The sequence below is a fragment of the Notothenia coriiceps genome, unplaced genomic scaffold, assembly GCF_000735185.1.
Source record: "Notothenia coriiceps isolate Sejong01 unplaced genomic scaffold, NC01 NC01_scaffold00031493, whole genome shotgun sequence".
Classification (NCBI taxonomy): domain Eukaryota; kingdom Metazoa; phylum Chordata; class Actinopteri; order Perciformes; family Nototheniidae; genus Notothenia; species Notothenia coriiceps.
Genome location: NW_011364194.1, coordinates 199,526 through 216,439, shown reverse-complemented (window position 1 = coordinate 216,439; position 16,914 = coordinate 199,526). Strand labels below are relative to the sequence as shown.

Sequence of the window (16,914 nt, the reverse complement as noted above, 5' to 3'; positions counted from 1 at the left end):
AGGAAGGGTATGTTAGCTAAGAGGAAGCACGGTTTATCAAATATTTATTAACTTGAATGGAAACCCTTTTAGCTGCCTAGCGAGCCATTTCCATGAAATGGACAGGACCAAGGACATAGATAAGAGAGAATATCTGAGCTGTGAGTCTGATCTGGAGAGCATCAGTCAGACTTGGTTAGGGTTAGGCATGTGTTGGTTATGGTTAGGATAGGTCTCCAGGATATGCATGTAAGTCAATGTAATGTCCCCTGAAGTAATGTAAACAGTGTGTGTGTGTGTGTGTGTGTGTGTGTGTGTGTGTGTGTGTGTGTGTGTGTGTGTGTGTGTGTGTGTGTGTGTGTGTGTGTGTGTGTGTGTGTGTGTGTGTGTGTGTGTGTGTGTGTGTGTGTGTGTGTGTGTGTGTGTAGTCTGTCAGAACAGGAGCTGTTCACAGGTCAGTTCGGAGGGCTGGATTCTGGCTTCAACAGTGTGGACAGCGGCAGCAAACGCTGGTCTGGGAATGAGGTAAAACTACGTTCACTATACAATGCCCTCACATGTCCTGAGGAACTGCGTCATGTTGATCAGAAAGAAGTTATGTGAGTTCATGGTAAGAAATGTGCCATGGACTAAATATTCAGAGGACTTGGAGACATCACCCATTGGCTGGTGGACTGCTTTGAAGCCTCTGGTTTTGCTATTTGGCTAATGGCAATCTGTATTTTTTTTTAAACCACAAGCCTAACAAGAACTCATTAGGTGACCTAAATGTGACGTGAGTGGTGCAGTGATGAGTCCTAAAACCAGGAAGTTAGTTAGCATTTTACCACTTCCGGTTCCCTTGTCTCAGATGCAACAGCTTTTTTTAACTAGTTTTTGGAAAATAGCTGGAAATAAGGTCTGTGGTTGAGACCCATTTAAGAGACGGATCACGTTTTGTTCTGAGACATTAAATACATCAGCAGTGACCCCACTGGTAACTTTTGAAGAGTTTACGTGTCTGAAAAACGATGCTTGTTACCAAGTGGCTGAATAGGACTACAGAAGTCGTGGAGGACGCTGTACGTCATTACGCCAAACACGTAAACACTCCTCTAAGTTTGCTTGCTCTGTTCTGCTTGAAAGCAAGTACCTGCCTCCTGCAGACTGTTAGAACAAACGCTTCAACTTGTACAATTTTTAATCTGTATGTTTGAATATGGATCTTAAGTTGGCGTGAAGTTGAAGCAGCGACCCTGCTGTACTCGGCTGTAGTTCCTTTATAGCATAATGTTAGCATTTTGCTTCTGGCGATTAGATTTATGATTTGAAAATGATAAAAGTAGGGTAGACATGTGGAGATTATCCAGCTGAACAAAATGTGCGTTTAACAAACAGGTTAGTTTTCCACAGACCTTATTTTTTACAATATTCAAAAATCCTCTGGAGAAAACCCATTGCTTTTTTGTTGAGGGAACCCATGCGCAGCAAAGATACATCATCACTGCACCACTCTTTCGACTTTTAAAGGTAGACGGACATATTTGACAGTGAGACAATTCCATGAAATAATAAAAGAACCAAAAATACATTGACGGTGTGTCAAAATGTCATCCTGAATATTTCATTTTAAAAAATCACGATAGCCTAAATAGCGTCACACTGCTATTAGTGGTTGTATACACATACATATATAAACTATATATACACATGAAGATATTGTAAATATACACATGTACCTGCCTATCCAATAGTCTTAGCCCTGGACGACAGATCAATGTCTCTGAACTGTGAATGTGTCCAGTCAGCAGATGACTTCTCGGAGCGTTCCCTCCGGTTAGCTGAGGTCAGCAGAGACCAGAGGAACCTGGAGGAGGAGGAAGAAGAAGAAGAAGAAGAGGAGGAGGAGGAGGAAGAGGAGCATAGATCTCCTCTGGAAGCGAACAAAGGTGAGGAAAGAAGGCCATGTCTGAGCTATCGAACAGTGTTGTATACAAGATGTAGGTTAACACTCCTTTATGCTCTCTGCAGTGAATGGAGATGCTGGGCATGTGGACTTCATTGACAGCAGTGTGACAGAGGAAGAGGAGGAGGAGATGAGGATGCACCCCCCCACACCCCCCCTCACAGCTCCTCCTCTGGTAGCACACATTCACACACTGATCAGCAGTTGTGCCAGATTGTCTCGTGGCCTTCCTGTGATCTGAGAGCAGTGTTGTTGATTGTGACTTTGGTTTACAGGAGCAGAGTGAGAGCTCTTCCCCGTCCCAAAGCCACGACTCAACAACATGCAGGTAAGACACATGAGTCAGCAGCGCCTTTTATCAGTGCTGCCACTGCTCTGTGTGTACGCTCTGATTACTTTAGTTGAATATCTCAGGGTTTTTTTATTTATTTTTTATTTGATTGAAGGACAGGTACAATCTGAAGGTCACAATTGAGACAATGATCCTCCTTCCATAGTCATTTATTTCTTATACCTTACCATCACCAAACCCCACCCATCCCCTCCCACCCCTACCTTGGAAACACATACAGATACAAGTTAAATCAAAGAAGCACATAAATAAATACAATAAACAAATTATAAAAAAGCAGAGGCTGATAAGTAAATAAAAAGACAACTAAGCTGGTGAATAAAACAAAAGCAAAGACAATATTGAAAGGTGTTGAAAATAAATAACATTATGTACATTTCTGCTATTCGGTTGGGAGTGTCTGCACTGCCAGAAGATCTCAGGTTTTTCAGAAAGGCTCTGTCTCTTTAGGGGCAAAACAGAGTTTTTGTAAGCGCAACCAATGGTACAGGTTTGATGCACAAACCTGAAATATTGCGTTAAATTAAATAAGTGAAATAATAGTATGAGGTGCAACCTGTGCCAAGGTGTTCCAGTTGATCAGAAACACATTTCCCTAGTCTCTTTAACTGTATCTTTAGCCTGTTTCTGTGACAATCCTTCATCTTCATTCAGCGGTGTGTTGGTTTCTCTGCTGGAAACTGTGTACTCAGCCCCTCCAAGTGACAGACAGCGTTTTATCACTTGTCCTCTTTTTCCCTTCCTTGTTTTACAAGGTCACTTCAGAGAGTATTTGAAGAGCTGGGAAAAGTCAACAGTCCTCTGTTCCCATTAGTTACAATCCCCTCTCAAACTCTGCATGCTGCTTGTTATGTTGGGAAGTGAGCATGGTGACTTGCTGACTTTCCCAGACTTTTATTACAGTGTGGCAACATAACAGCTTGTCTTAATGTCCACATGTATTCTGAAAGCTTTCAGAGGAAAGCTCCTAGATACCACTAAATGTGTTGGCATGGAATCAGAGCAAAGGAATAAAGTGGAGCAAAATGGCTGATTATTAGGTTAAACATAACATTGATTGCAGCATTTTATTTTTTATAAACATACACCTAATGTTCTTATGTTGCTGTTGAGGCAGCTTCAGCACGCTGCTCTGTTCTCTTTTGTTGAGATTGAGTGTCCGGGCAGTCCTATTGGCTACATATCAATATGTGAGAGACAGAGCCATTGTTCTCAGCTTCTGGAGCAACATGTTTTATTACCTTTTTAAAATAAACTGTACCCTGTCAAATGAATTCCAAACTGAAAACCTCATTCAGGCTCATACAGTATACAGGACAGGACTTAGAAGTGCCTACGTGACTGACTGTCTGAGGAACATGAAGTTCAGCTGTCTCTATCCTGCATGTCCTCTTTAAACACTTTACAATCGCCTCAAACAAACGGATGTTCCGAATTTTGACTTCCAACACTTCCTTAGGGACTCCTAAAAATAGAGCACTGAGTCTTAAAATGGAAGCTGAACACACACATTCTGACCCCTCTTTTATATTGAAATGATTTCATGTAAACCCACCTACAGAATAAAGGAGGAAATCCCAAGACAAGCTTATTTGGTTTGGTTTCCTGATTTATTTTCTAGTTCTAACACTGCTTGTGAATGGATCCAGCTCAGGCACAATCTTCACATATAGGTACATAGTATATTTTGAGTCACCTAAAAACATTTGTATCAAATTGTTTAATATTTACTACAGCTTGGACTCCTGACTGGGGGTGTCTCAGAATAAATTGCTTTTTTTTTTAACCCCAATAACATACAGCCATTTGTTATCAATGTTAAGTGGTTAATGTAACATATATAACATATCATAATACCAGTTATTGTATCACACACAAAGTTCAGATTCAAAAGAAATGTGTCCACCCAACAAAATAAAAAAAACACATTTGGCATTCTTTAGTAGTTGGTTTTGAGGCTTTGATTGGGCGATGAGCTGTCAGTCACATCTGGCAACAGTACCTCTAAATGTATTTCTCGCTCTCCTCATGTATTCCTCATTCTATCATCTCCTTCCTGCAGCTGACAGTGGACTTGGCAGTAATGACTGGGAGAAATATTGACTCTTTCTCCCCCAGGTCCAGCCTCCATGTGGACGTGGGCCCCCCATCCTCGACCTCCCCCTCCCCCCTCCAGCCCTCCCTGGAGGAGCGCAGGAGGCCGGGCACCCTGTTCATCTGGCAGGAGAGAGAGCGCCTGCAGCAGCAGCAGAGGGACAAGGCCAGGTGGATTCATCTTTAAGATCTCTGTGATGTTAGAAAACCAGAATGTTAATCAGCATTTACCTGAAGGGTGTGAGCCCTTCATCACAGCAGAGGGAGCTTTAATGCCTTCTTATATAGGGTAGAAGTGTCTGAATGCATTGACCGGGTATATCACATGACACTAGCAACATAAATGCTACTTTATCTCCTGCTAACACTTTAAACACTGTGAACATGAGCGTTTATCTGTGGTCATGTGTTGATCTCCACACTAATGAACGTCTCTCTGTCAGAGGCAACTCCCTTCTGTCTGACATCTCTATTACACGTGCAACATGTCCAACCTCTACATTTGCAGTTTGCTGAAGTCATCCACCAAAACAGGAAGTCATGTGGCCCCTGCACCACAGACAGGAAGTAGCTCAGCGTAAGTAAGCTCTGAAGAATGAATAAACTAAGTAAAGACAAGGCTGATTTGAGTGACTCTTGAAGTTATAGTCACTTCCATCCATCCTACTGAGTCTATGCAGGAGTGCAGATGGAGGAAGGTTTGAGGGTGTGGGAAGTGTTTCCTGTAGTGATGAAACGTTGGTGTGTGTCTCCCCCTAGTGGTGGATCTCCAGAGAACAACAGCTCTCTGTCAGGGCTCCGGCAGCGCTGTGCAGTGAGTACTGATCTCTCTTCGTCATACACAGAGCAGGAGCTGCACAGATCACTGATGAGAGCTCACCGTGTTCCTTTTCCACAGAGTGCTGATCAGATGAGCGCAGCGCCTCCTCCAACACTTCTGCAGCGCTCCAGCAGCAGATCAGGTACACACAACCGTTTATAATGTATTAGTATTTATGACATACAGCAGGTAATAACACTTTTTTCAATACATTGTTCACAAGCTAAATGATTAGACGTAGTTCCTATATTATTAACTACATATTGTTTTGGTTAAGGACACTTTAAAGTTAGACCCTGTCACTACGAGATCTACAGATATTTAGCATTTATAAAAGGACAGTGGCTGGTGCTGTTACAAGCTTTGCTTTGTAAAAACTGAAATATTCAATATTAACAATTCCCATTAACTTACCAGTCAGACTAGCATACAACTGACTGCATACATAGAAACTATTGAGATTAAACAGTCATTGGATATAGAAAAAAAGTCTCATAACAAAATAGTATGAGCTATTGATCAGTGAACTTAAGGTCTTTTTTATTTTTATTATTCTGATACTTTATATTCCAATCAATAGTTAGCAGAAAACCTCAACCCACAGTCACCTTCAGAGACTTTTTCCTGTTGTGTCCTCCTCACCTACTCTGATGGAATTGTGGCAGAATATTCTAAAACACTTTTGTGTTGTCATGCCACATGTGCTCTGGAGGGTACCTTTCATACAATGTGTGACATTGAGTTTGTTTGTGTCAGATGTTCCGTCCTCCCCCCCCGGTCAGACCCAGAGACCCAACAGCTTCCTGTTCCGCGCCTCCTCCCGCACCAACGTCAAACCCACAGGTACACACCAACACAACACACGCGCTTTACACTTTCCTTCAACGCTGTGGAGACATTCCAACACTGTGGCTTGTATCTCTGTGTGTGTCAGTGTTCACTCTGGGGGAGTCTGGCAGGAGCGAGTCTCGAACCATGCTGCGTTCTCCTAAAGAGGAGAGGGCCGACATCACACAACTACGCAGGGTAAACAGCATAAACACTTATTTAAATACATTTGATATATTTATTGTAAAATGTGTGGATGCTAAACCAGTGATCTGAGGGCAGACCTTAAACTCCAGTATGTATAATAGTTTGACACACATATGCCAAACATGGTGTAGAATCCTGGGTTTAAATGCTGTGCCAGTCTTTTCATTAAAGTTCTGACTTCACCCCCCGCCCCCCCCCCCCCCCCAGACTCTGGAGTCCCGTCTGAAGGTCTCCCTGCCGGAGGATCTGGGCGAGGCCTTGACTAACGGCACGGTTCTCTGCCAGCTGGTGAACCAGATCAGAGTGCGCTCCGTGTCCATCATCCACGTCCCCTCCCCAGCAGTGGTGAGTGGGCTGTCTGCCTCCACTGCGATAAAACCCAACTTCTTAGTGTAGTACTCTTTTGCTGCTAGCTCATGGTGGCTAACTGACTTTAGGCAGACATTTTTGTGTTAGCTGACATGGTTGTGTCAGTTTGCATTTCTTCTTTAATGTTGAAGCAGGTACATGTATTTGCAGTCAAGAGAATCATGGGACAATGGGCCTTTTATCCTGCAGTGGTCAACGTTCAAAAAAAGGATTGTCATGCTCTCAAAACTGTTTAACTTGCACGAATATTTAGTGTGCATAAAGTAATATTACCTGCCCATTTGAACACACTGTTGATTCTTGAATAACAAGCAGGATTCAAACAGTGGTCTTAAACTGAGCAGCATGACAGAAAGGGAGAGAAAGGACGGTTAGCATGATCTGTGCTGTTATAACCCTAACTGACCTGAGTTCAGTTTGTGTCCCTTTCCAAGGCATGAAGCCCATCAGCACCTGTTATAGGAAGTGACAGTGATAGCTCAGCAGAAATAATGTGCTATCATTTATAAAGATAATCTCTATATACAGAGGAAACGGTGGGTGCTCTGAATACATATGATTATTTTTCTCCCCATGTAATAATACATTATTTTATACAATTTATTTTCAGCCAAAACTGAGCTCAGCAAAATGTCGACTGAACGTGGAGAACTTCCTCTCTGCGTGTAGGAAGCTGGGAGTCTCTGAGGTAACGTCTTTTTCTCACTGTCCTTTCGTTACATCTCTGCACTGTTTTACACACGTTTAAATGACAACATGTTTGAAAAAGGAAGTCAAGTGAAACAGAATTGTTCATGTGCTTTAAGCTCAGTTTTGTTGCTAAATTATTCCTGGCAGGGTTGGACTGATGTGTTGGAAAGTTTTTTGTACGAAATCAAATGTGTATTGACGGCCCACGCACCAGTCCAACCCTAACTGTTGTTCTGTGTGATCTTTTCTCTGTTGTGTCCTTCTCTCGTCTCCTAGTTTTAACAAAATAACTTCCTGTATTTCCTCCTGTGTGTCCTCGTCCCCTGTGCAGAGGGACGTGTGTGTGTGCTCTGATGTGCTTCTGTGTAAGCTGCCCGCTGTGCTGCGCTGTGTGAGGGCCCTGCTGGCTGCTGAGGGGGGGGAGACGGGGGAGGACCAGTCCCCCCGCCACTCCTCACCTTCGTCGCCATCGCCCTCCTCCTCAATGCTGTCCACAGACTTCCTGCTGTTCTACTGCGCCGTCATGGCCCTCCTCTACGTCCTGTACTGCTACCTGCTCCCCTAGAGGAGCAGCACACACTTCATATTCACTGCTGCACACACACACACACACACACACACACACACACACAGCTGCCACACTGGGCCTCTCAGACAATACTCCGCAGTGTGTTTCAGTATGCACACATGTCCTGAGAGTGTGTGTCCACACCCCACAGCTGCACTGACACAGAGCAGGCAGCGAGCACCTTCAGAACCAGCAGATACACACACTACATGAGCAGGGAGATGCCTTAGCCTCGGTTAGCCTTCACTCTGAGACACACAGCATGTTTACAGGAGTGAGAGGTGGAGCTGTTCCACACACAGACTCTGGGCAGAGCAAAGGAACCGCAGACGTTCTATGACCTGTTTCTTTTTACCAATCTGGGTTTAGGTGTATTGAAACTGCAGCCATTAGGAATATTTTAAAGCCAAATCATTTGTGGCTCACACCTCAATATCCTCCCTGGAATTTCTTTGAATTTGGCACATTGTACAAATAACTGAACATGGTGACACGTGAGGCGTTACCTTATAGTTCAAACTGTAAGAATCTGCTGCTCTCTCAACATGCAGCTGTGCTTTGTATATGCAGTGTTGGTTTCTGAGCACAACTATATACAGGGGCGCAATAGATGTTCTTGGCCACTTGGTGGCAGTGCATCCAGATGTAAACAAAAATGGGACATTATCACCTTATGAAGTGATATAAGCCACTTCAACTCTCCTTTTAGCTCTGGTTTGGTCTCCAGCCACTCAGAGCTGTGGTCACCAGCTAGCAACTGGAGTTAAAGAGACGGAGCACGGGAGTATCTACACCGCCAACATGCACACCAACATTGTGTCCAAGTGTATTACAGTTGGGTGGATCTTAAGAAAAAACGTGGCCATTAGTTTTACCATAATGGACGGCATTGTACTCACCAAGTAGAAAGAGGAGATCAGGTAACATCACTCTGAGGGGGTCCTAACGGGGGGGGGGTCAAGCGATCACAGTATAACACCTAAAACAGATTAGACAGGTGTATAGGAAGATGTTTCCCTTTTGAGATGATCTGTGTGTTCAGAGCAGCTCCACCTCTCAGACATGTTGGTCCCCGGCTGTGTGTCCGTAGTCAGACCCCTCCCTGAGAGACGCTGGAGGAAGCTTAAACTGAAATGTGAATGTGACATTTAGCCTTGAACCGAATGCATGTTGGCTCAATGTTCGGCTGTTCCAGTGAGACAGATGCTGAGTGCCTCTCTCTGAACACTCGCACCTTCTGCCCCTTTTTAATGTCTGCTGTGCTACCCGTGAGCAGCAGGGGGCGATGTCGGGCTTCATGTGTCCAAACGGTACAAACCCCTGCAAGGGAGTGTGTGAGTGTACATTTTGTTATTGTTGTCATCGGTCAGTTTGACCAGGTCACTTGTATAAATGTAAACAGGCTATTAAATTATTTCTTTTTATTTATTTAGAATTCTGTTCTTGGTTATTTTGTTTCAGGTGAAACGGCAGAGGCATCACTAATTTAATTCAGCCAATAGTTAAAAGGCTTTTGTAAAATCAATGTATGTGCTTTCAATCACACACAGGCCAATTTAATGTGATCAATATTTCATTACTCAGCATTAAAAAAACATTGTTTAAAAGTTTCATTTGATTGGTAAATGATTGATTCCCTGGAGGACATTTACCCGAGCATCAAAGGCCTCTGCTGGTTCTACCTGGCTGCTCATAGAAGGTCAGTCTGCATCCAAACAGCTTGGAATATAATTGTGACGCTTATTGGACTGATAGTGAGATACTAGGACTCACACATGAAAACACTAAAACATCTGCAAATGGATTTGTAATCTTATCTCAAACATATGGAAACAAAAAACTTGTCAAAGTGGGGACCAACATAACATACAGCAACCGACCTGTTGGGCCCACTGAGTAGTCAAGGCTCCATATTTAGGAGAAATATTCCTGCTCAAAGTGTTCAATATTAAATCAATTGTTTAAAATATGCAAATTAACCAATCTTAAAAAACATAAATTATTAATACGGAAGCTGTTATTTCCTAATAAAGTTTAATTGAATTTACTGTCATCATAGAAGCTTTAATGCAAAATCTCCTTTTTCAAAATTATATTTCACAGCATTTGTGCACTTGTTTTTCTTACATAATGTCACTTGATAACAGTACGGTTGTCTCCATCCAACGCCTGCTGCAGACCTCTAAATGTTTCTGTTTTCAGCCTCTTGTTGCTTTATTCAGAATGACTTTAGCACTTTAGCTTCTCAAGCTAACTGGCTGGGAGTTGTTGAGCCAGTTTGCTCAAAGGCAGGGGCAGTACCACTGGAAAAATTGCCATTAAACCTTTGAAATAAATGTCTACAACTATACACTTGTAAGAATTATTAAATAACATCTCACAAGTTTAGATTTCTAAAAAAAATGTCACAATACATTTACAAATATCTATTTAATATTAAACACTTTGGGGCCCCAAATAGAAAAAGCTATTCTGTCGATATTGCAATTGTATTTTATAATTGTCCTTATGCACACTGGTTCTTTTAGTCCACATCTTTTCAAGAGTCACGCTCCCGTCTCAAGTTCTTTACTAGCCTGCTGTTCAAAGGAAATGTTATACTGTTTCAATTCAAATGTAGATTTTATAAATGAAACTGGATGAGCTTCATCAGTAATCTTTCACTGGCTTAGACCAAGCTGTATGCTTTGATATGTTTAGCGGAACAGAATTGCAGTTGTATTTTATATTTATACGATACCCTTGTATTATTGAGATTCTTTTTTGAGTTTATATAAAGCTATATGTAAAGGTTTTTTCCCTTCGCTGTAAAGAAATTATTAAAAAATGAACTTTGACCGTGTGCTGTTAGTCTGCTTGCCTGCTGTGCTTTGGCTTACTCAGCAGAACTCTTTAATGTGATCTTCATCAGGGTGTCTGCAGCTGCCTCACAGACACAAGGTCCACTCACAGCTGTTCATCAGGCCTTCTGCTGACTCATGCTCATCAGGTCCCCAAGTATAAACATATTTAATGTCAAAACAATAGGATTTTAATTTCAAGCTAATGTTTGTCAAAGGACAAGTCTGGTGACATTCCATGAGTCTACCAACATGTATTCCATGTGCCCTGATGCTCCAGTCCTGAACGTCTGCTGGAAAGCTAGAGCACTAGTTTTAGATTAGGATGCAGGATTTAAATCAGACCCGCTGAATGTACCAAAATTGCTCTTAACTTAAATTGTCCCATATTGCAAAGCAAAACATCCGAAGAGGAACTCCACAGAGCTGAGTTGATATCTGTGATGTAGAGAAGAAGGGACTCTTTAAAATGACTTCTGTTTGCACGCACACTGCATTTGGTTACAGTTCTCCACACTAGCCACAAGGTGGCAGCAATGAGCCAAGCCAACAATTCCAATACAAATGATTCACACAAAGATAAGATTTGGGTTTCCTCCAGTGTGAATTCAAAACTAAGTTGTGTTGTTACAAGATACAGATTCTGCAGGCAGAGGCCTCAGTGGCAAACCCTCCCCCCGTTCTAAATGTCTCCTGTGCCTTCAGAGCTCAGAGGTAACAGACTGTTGGTCTTTTCATGAGTTTTCGAGACAAACTGAAAAAGATAGAATAAAACCAGACTTATTCTATAAATGCACAACTATGATAGAACCGTTATTGTTGGAATTGAAAACCAATACAGTCATTATGTAAGCTCTATCCTGATCTAATGATTTGAGGTTTTTTCAGTCCATTTCTCAGCTGGTTGAAGTCTGATGGAATGTGGTGACGTGAGCAGCGTGCAGACATCCTGATGTCCACTTTGCCCTGTGCCCTAACCTCTAAAAGCTCCTGTGTGCTCTCCAAACAGCAGCTTTAGTGAACAAACAACAAACACTCCCCCCCAGGAGCAGGTGAGTGGGCTGTGCCCCGGTCAGAGGAATCTTGACGGTTTGCACCGCACCTTTCACCACCAGGAGACCCAACACATATGTGGCCTTTCTGATGCCCCCCCTCTGCCTGCTGCTCACACACACTACATGAGCTGTGTGTGTTTACATTTCATGTGTTGGTCAGTCTAAGGTTCACCAGTTGCTAAAGTAATCACTACAGAGTCAGCAGCAGTGATTATGTAGATTCAATCCCAGAGCCGTACCTGGAAGGGCTTCGGTTCCTCTCGGGAGCTTCAGGGGCCACAGAGGACCATCCGGGGGCCCCTCTGACTCGCTGTCTGCTACATAAAAAAAAGGCTGAGAACCAACAACTACTTGAATATATGGACAATAACCCAACTATTTGTACTTATCATGGTAGAGTTAAAAAAGCCTTTTTACAAAAAGTGTCATAACAGGGTTCGCCAACAAATAACATCAATTTTTTTTTTCAAAAATAGATTTGATTCTCAAGATTAACTCATTTCAATGTCTGAAAATGGTCTGAATCATAGCTGTGACAAAGCATAACCGAAGTCAAACAACATCACAGAAAACATGTGAGATTAGTGGTTATTTACGTACTGATTACTGCTAAAGGGCACAATGGCAGAAACTACAAGTTACATTTAAGGGCGCTGTTCAGTTACCCAGAGCACCACTGTGTTCAGCTAAATGCAATACGGTTGATCATTCATATAGACACAGCTATCTCATGTTGGTGTAAAGCTTCAAATGAGTATAGCTCCATCCACAGCATCCACTAACTCAACTTCGCCAACATCTGGATTTGTAAATTCGGCTGCACCATTGAACCATCAGCAACGTCTTCCATTCATAACGCCTATTCCTTGTAAGTGTAAGTGAGGCAAAAGTCATGTCATCTGTAACGCATTAGTGTACAGTGTATCGTAAAGACACTTAGTGCTAAAACATGTCTACATATCATATAAGGTGTTCAGACTGTCACATGACCAAATAACAGCAACTGAGATGATTGGTCTTATCAAAAATCCTGATAGAGTTGGACCACTAATAAGAGGTATGCTGAGCCCCCTCTGAAGTCACAGTGCGTCACTCTGCATAATGTGAATGCAGAAAGTATAATCTTAGCTTTAGTCTTGATAGTTATGTGGATTGAGTTTTATCAAACTATATTTATGTAACATTCTGTAGTTATACAAGAGACATCCTTTTGTTCCTTCTGTTCTGAGCTGCAGCTGTAGCTGTTGAACTGGTGTGTGTGAGGTGTGTGGAGTGTGAGGTGTGGAGTGTAAGGAGGATGGTGTGTTGATGACCTGATGACTCAGAGCTGTGACACCTTCTATCTGTTCAAGCTGAACTCACCACATGTATTACTATCACTGAAATCCCATGTGGTGCAGTCTCATATTCATTTGCCTTGTGTAGCTAAATAATGTTTGATGGTACAAGTTTCTTCTGTTTTAGTGACAATAGTTGAGGCACACTGAATATAAATAAGACATCTGTTCTCCGGGGTTTGTGTTTGAGAATCCAGACATTGTGGATCCTTGACTTTGTTTATCACATGTTCCTGTGAGTTCATTGATAGTTGCAGACTCATACTGGGGTTTCCTTGGACCTGTTTAAAATAATCGTTTATTGATTTGACACAAGACTGCTTTTTCAGTGCTTCAAAGATGGCTTGAAGTTTGTCTGGATCTGTTGCCAGAGCAACAAGCTCAGATCTGCAGTGTGCAGCTTTTTCAGTCGGATCTACAGGAGTTTGAGCTGTGACCAGCCCCAAACCTGGAGACATGTTCAGGTCGTATACATAACTTTAGAGGATAAGAGAAAAAGTTCTAGTCTAAATATTAATGTCAAAATTGGCAAACAATGGGATTGGAAAAAATAATGAAGTGATTTCTTATCAAAGTTATATTAAAGAGGGAAAATCCAAAAAAGGCACCGTGGGGAAAAGTGAAATGTTTCTGATTGAACCAGGAGCTGTTACACACCTAACAGCACATCAGGGATTTAATACACGAGGAAGCAGCATTAAAACGTATCCAATAAATATGAGGGCTACTTGAATATGTTGCAGTGTAAAGGTTGTAGGGATCAAGTGATATATCAAATTTGTTTATTTTATATATACTGTATCTTTGGCAGTTGTGCTTTAATGATGCACTAACCTCCTCTAGGTAATGACATCATCAAACCACGCCAGAGGAACCAAGTTGCCTGCATGATTCAGCTGGCTAGCATCAAGTGATCCTATAGGTTTAGTCTTGAGTTTAAAGAAAAGGCCCAGGGTCCTATGGGACAGGAGGCTTCCATTGAAAAGTGTGTATCCATTCCCCATTGGCTACTCAGTCACACATACACACCTGCAGAGTTCATGACTGCCACGGTTTGAATAACACAAACACGTTATAATTCAGATCACACACCCTTTTCCATTAAACACACCACCCTCCTTCCTGTACAGTGTGAGTGTGTGCTTGTTCTGATGCACAAGGTTTCTTGTTTCAAAGCAAAGTTGTTTTAGTAACTCGGGTTTGATAGCTTTCCACTTCAGCCCTGAAGGCAATAAACACTCCAACATTGTGTCGATGTTTATGATATCCACTGGACTGAAACGACATGCTTTTCCAGGGAATGCCACTGAGCGCGTCCTGTCAGCGTGTGAAGCCTTCACCAGCAGCTGGCCTCATATTCTCCATTTACAAGCTAATACAACCTAATACATTTCACAGCCAAAGGGTGCTTTAAGATCATATGTGACTTCATCATCAATATTTATTGTAACAGATAATACCTACTTGTTAAAAGGGTGGGGCGCCACATGGGGACACATGTTATCCAGATTGGAATCCAGGATTTTAATAATAGGAAAAAGATTAATATAATTTATTCTTCATTTATTTGTATGTCCAAATGTAACAATTCTTTGTAAATGTAGCATCCGTCAAATAATATAAGCCAAGGCTCCTGACACGCCTCCATGATCACTGAAAGAGTGATACTCATGTTTTGTTGATCATTAAGGAAATATAAAATGTCAGGAAATTGCCCAAAAATCTTTGGGCATAATTGTATATATTGTGAGCAATATGACTGCAGATGCAGTCTAAATATAACTTTTTAGAATAATCCTCATTCAGAAAGCCAGGCAGGTTTCATATTGGAGCTGAGAGTTAGCAGTTGGCTTGTTTCGTTTGATGTGTTGAAAACAACTTGGAAGCAACAAGGCACATACTGATATTCACAGAAGGCGTGTTTTGGGTTCCAACAGAGGTAAATGCAGCAAATTCTACCCCTTAATTAATGTTTCCAAGCATGTGCACGTCTGCATGAATCATACAGTATTTATGAAGCCTACCTGCATCTGTACATGTTTCTTCCTCTCTTCCCAGGATTCCTTGTGTTCCCCCCAACTCATCACGGAGGACGAGGGGCTGAGTCGGCTGGCTCAGACCGTCCAATCACTGGTGGACCTGGCCGACAGCTCCCAGCGGGGCCCCAGGACCCAGACGTAGGGGCCGAGGCTCAACGCAGTGCTGACCCGGGGGAGCTGCAAAGATTCAACAGCATCACACCAGAGATCCATCTCAGGGCCACGCTCCATATTTAACATGTTACACACAGTGTCCAATACATGTCAACAATAAAAAAGACCTCCAGTACGGAAATGATCCAGAGCCTCTTTTCATCTTTACAAGTGAAGATTGAATTACACAAGTTGAAAGATGTTTTCAAATCAATATGAGCACCTCTAGCCTAGCTCAGCACAAAGACTAGAATCAGGGAAACTGCTAGCCTGGCTCTGTCCAGTTTCCAAATATACCGACCAACTAAAGCTATTGGATTAACACTATTTTGGTTTATTCTGTACAAAAACAGAAATGTTAAAATAATTGACTTGTAAGTCAATTATTTTAATATTTCTGTTTCTGTACAGAATAAACCAAAATAGTGTTAATTCATTGTAGTGTATAGATCTCTGGTTCAACACATCAGTGAGCTGTAGACCTGTTGGTAGAACTTTAACGAAGCCATGCTAGCCGTTTCTTCATGCAAAGTTCCCATCACCTGCTTTTTACTTACAATAAAGAAAATGGAATAACATCTTCCAAAAAGTGTCTCCAAAAACAAACTATGTTAGAAGTGTGAACCATTTCCCTCAGGTGACGTCGCTCTGCTTCAGTTGGACATGAAGACTACAAGTTGAATACCTGTGTAGCTCCTCTTCTCTCCTGCAGGTTAGAGGCTCCACATTAGCAGCTCATAGCATAACACCATACAATCTCAACCAAACTGCAGCTGGTCACATTGTATGCTGGGTAATGTCGGAGATAGGTTGAGTTCATAATTGGAATGAAATCAGATGACTTATAAGTATAAAAGTATTCTCAAACCATATGCAATAAACTGGCTTCTGATTGTTTTCCTTTAATCCTTGATCAAGTAGAATTACAGACACAGTATTTACAAAAGAAAAACTGGAAAAGAATGAGGGGAAATCAGGTAGAAATGTCTCTGTACTACTTTTAGTGGAATAACAACAGCTATCAGCAGCAGCAACAAAGCCAAAATCCCACCATGTCCAAGTCGGACATGGTGGGATTTTAAAATACAGACTTGATTGGAGAAATCAGCTTGTTGTCCGCTGCTGTCAGAGAAGCGACAGCTGAATATACAGGCTGTTGAATGCTGCAGCAGTGAATGATACACCGGTTTCATTAACAGAGCAGAAATGCTGTAATCCAGCGTCTGATAGGAGCCACTTACCTCACCTCTGACTCATCCTTCCAACAGGAGTTAACAGGTCTGTTGCAAGGCTGCTGCAAGTGTTACACACCGTTAGGATGGGTGACAAACAAGATATTTTATTTATTTTCATTGAATGCACCACATGAAGCAGGCTGTGCGAGTCTCTTGAGTTTCATTCCCATTTCAACATTTTGTCTAACACAACCTGTCCTCCCAGCTGCCTCCCAAACACTGTATTCACCCACATTTGAATAATACATTCCCAGAATCAACAAATATCTTCTGAAATATTCTTTGATTTATATTTCACTCATCAAAAGCACATTGATCATTTTAGGAAAAAGCTCTACCATAATCTGTGTTCATAACATGTCCCAGCCACAGCCGGACCACACTATCTCTGACACGCATCTAG

The 16,914-nt window shown here is 42.0% G+C and overlaps 1 protein-coding gene across 1 annotated transcript; it reads left to right on the top strand.

Annotated features, from left to right (window-relative positions):
* Positions 1-349: 349 nt before the first annotated feature.
* Positions 350-15,421, top strand: LOC104960027 (leucine-rich repeat and calponin homology domain-containing protein 4-like). Its single transcript, XM_010787967.1, has 13 exons — positions 350-504; positions 1,763-1,907; positions 1,990-2,099; positions 2,200-2,252; positions 4,395-4,541; positions 4,879-4,947; positions 5,130-5,184; positions 5,269-5,332; positions 5,947-6,033; positions 6,125-6,216; positions 6,433-6,570; positions 7,205-7,282; positions 15,143-15,421. The coding sequence occupies exons 3-13, from the start codon at positions 2,055-2,057 to the stop codon at positions 15,263-15,265; spliced, it is 951 nt and encodes a 316-aa protein (XP_010786269.1). The 5' UTR covers positions 350-504; positions 1,763-1,907; positions 1,990-2,054; the 3' UTR covers positions 15,266-15,421.
* The last annotated feature ends 1,493 nt before the right edge of the window (positions 15,422-16,914 follow it).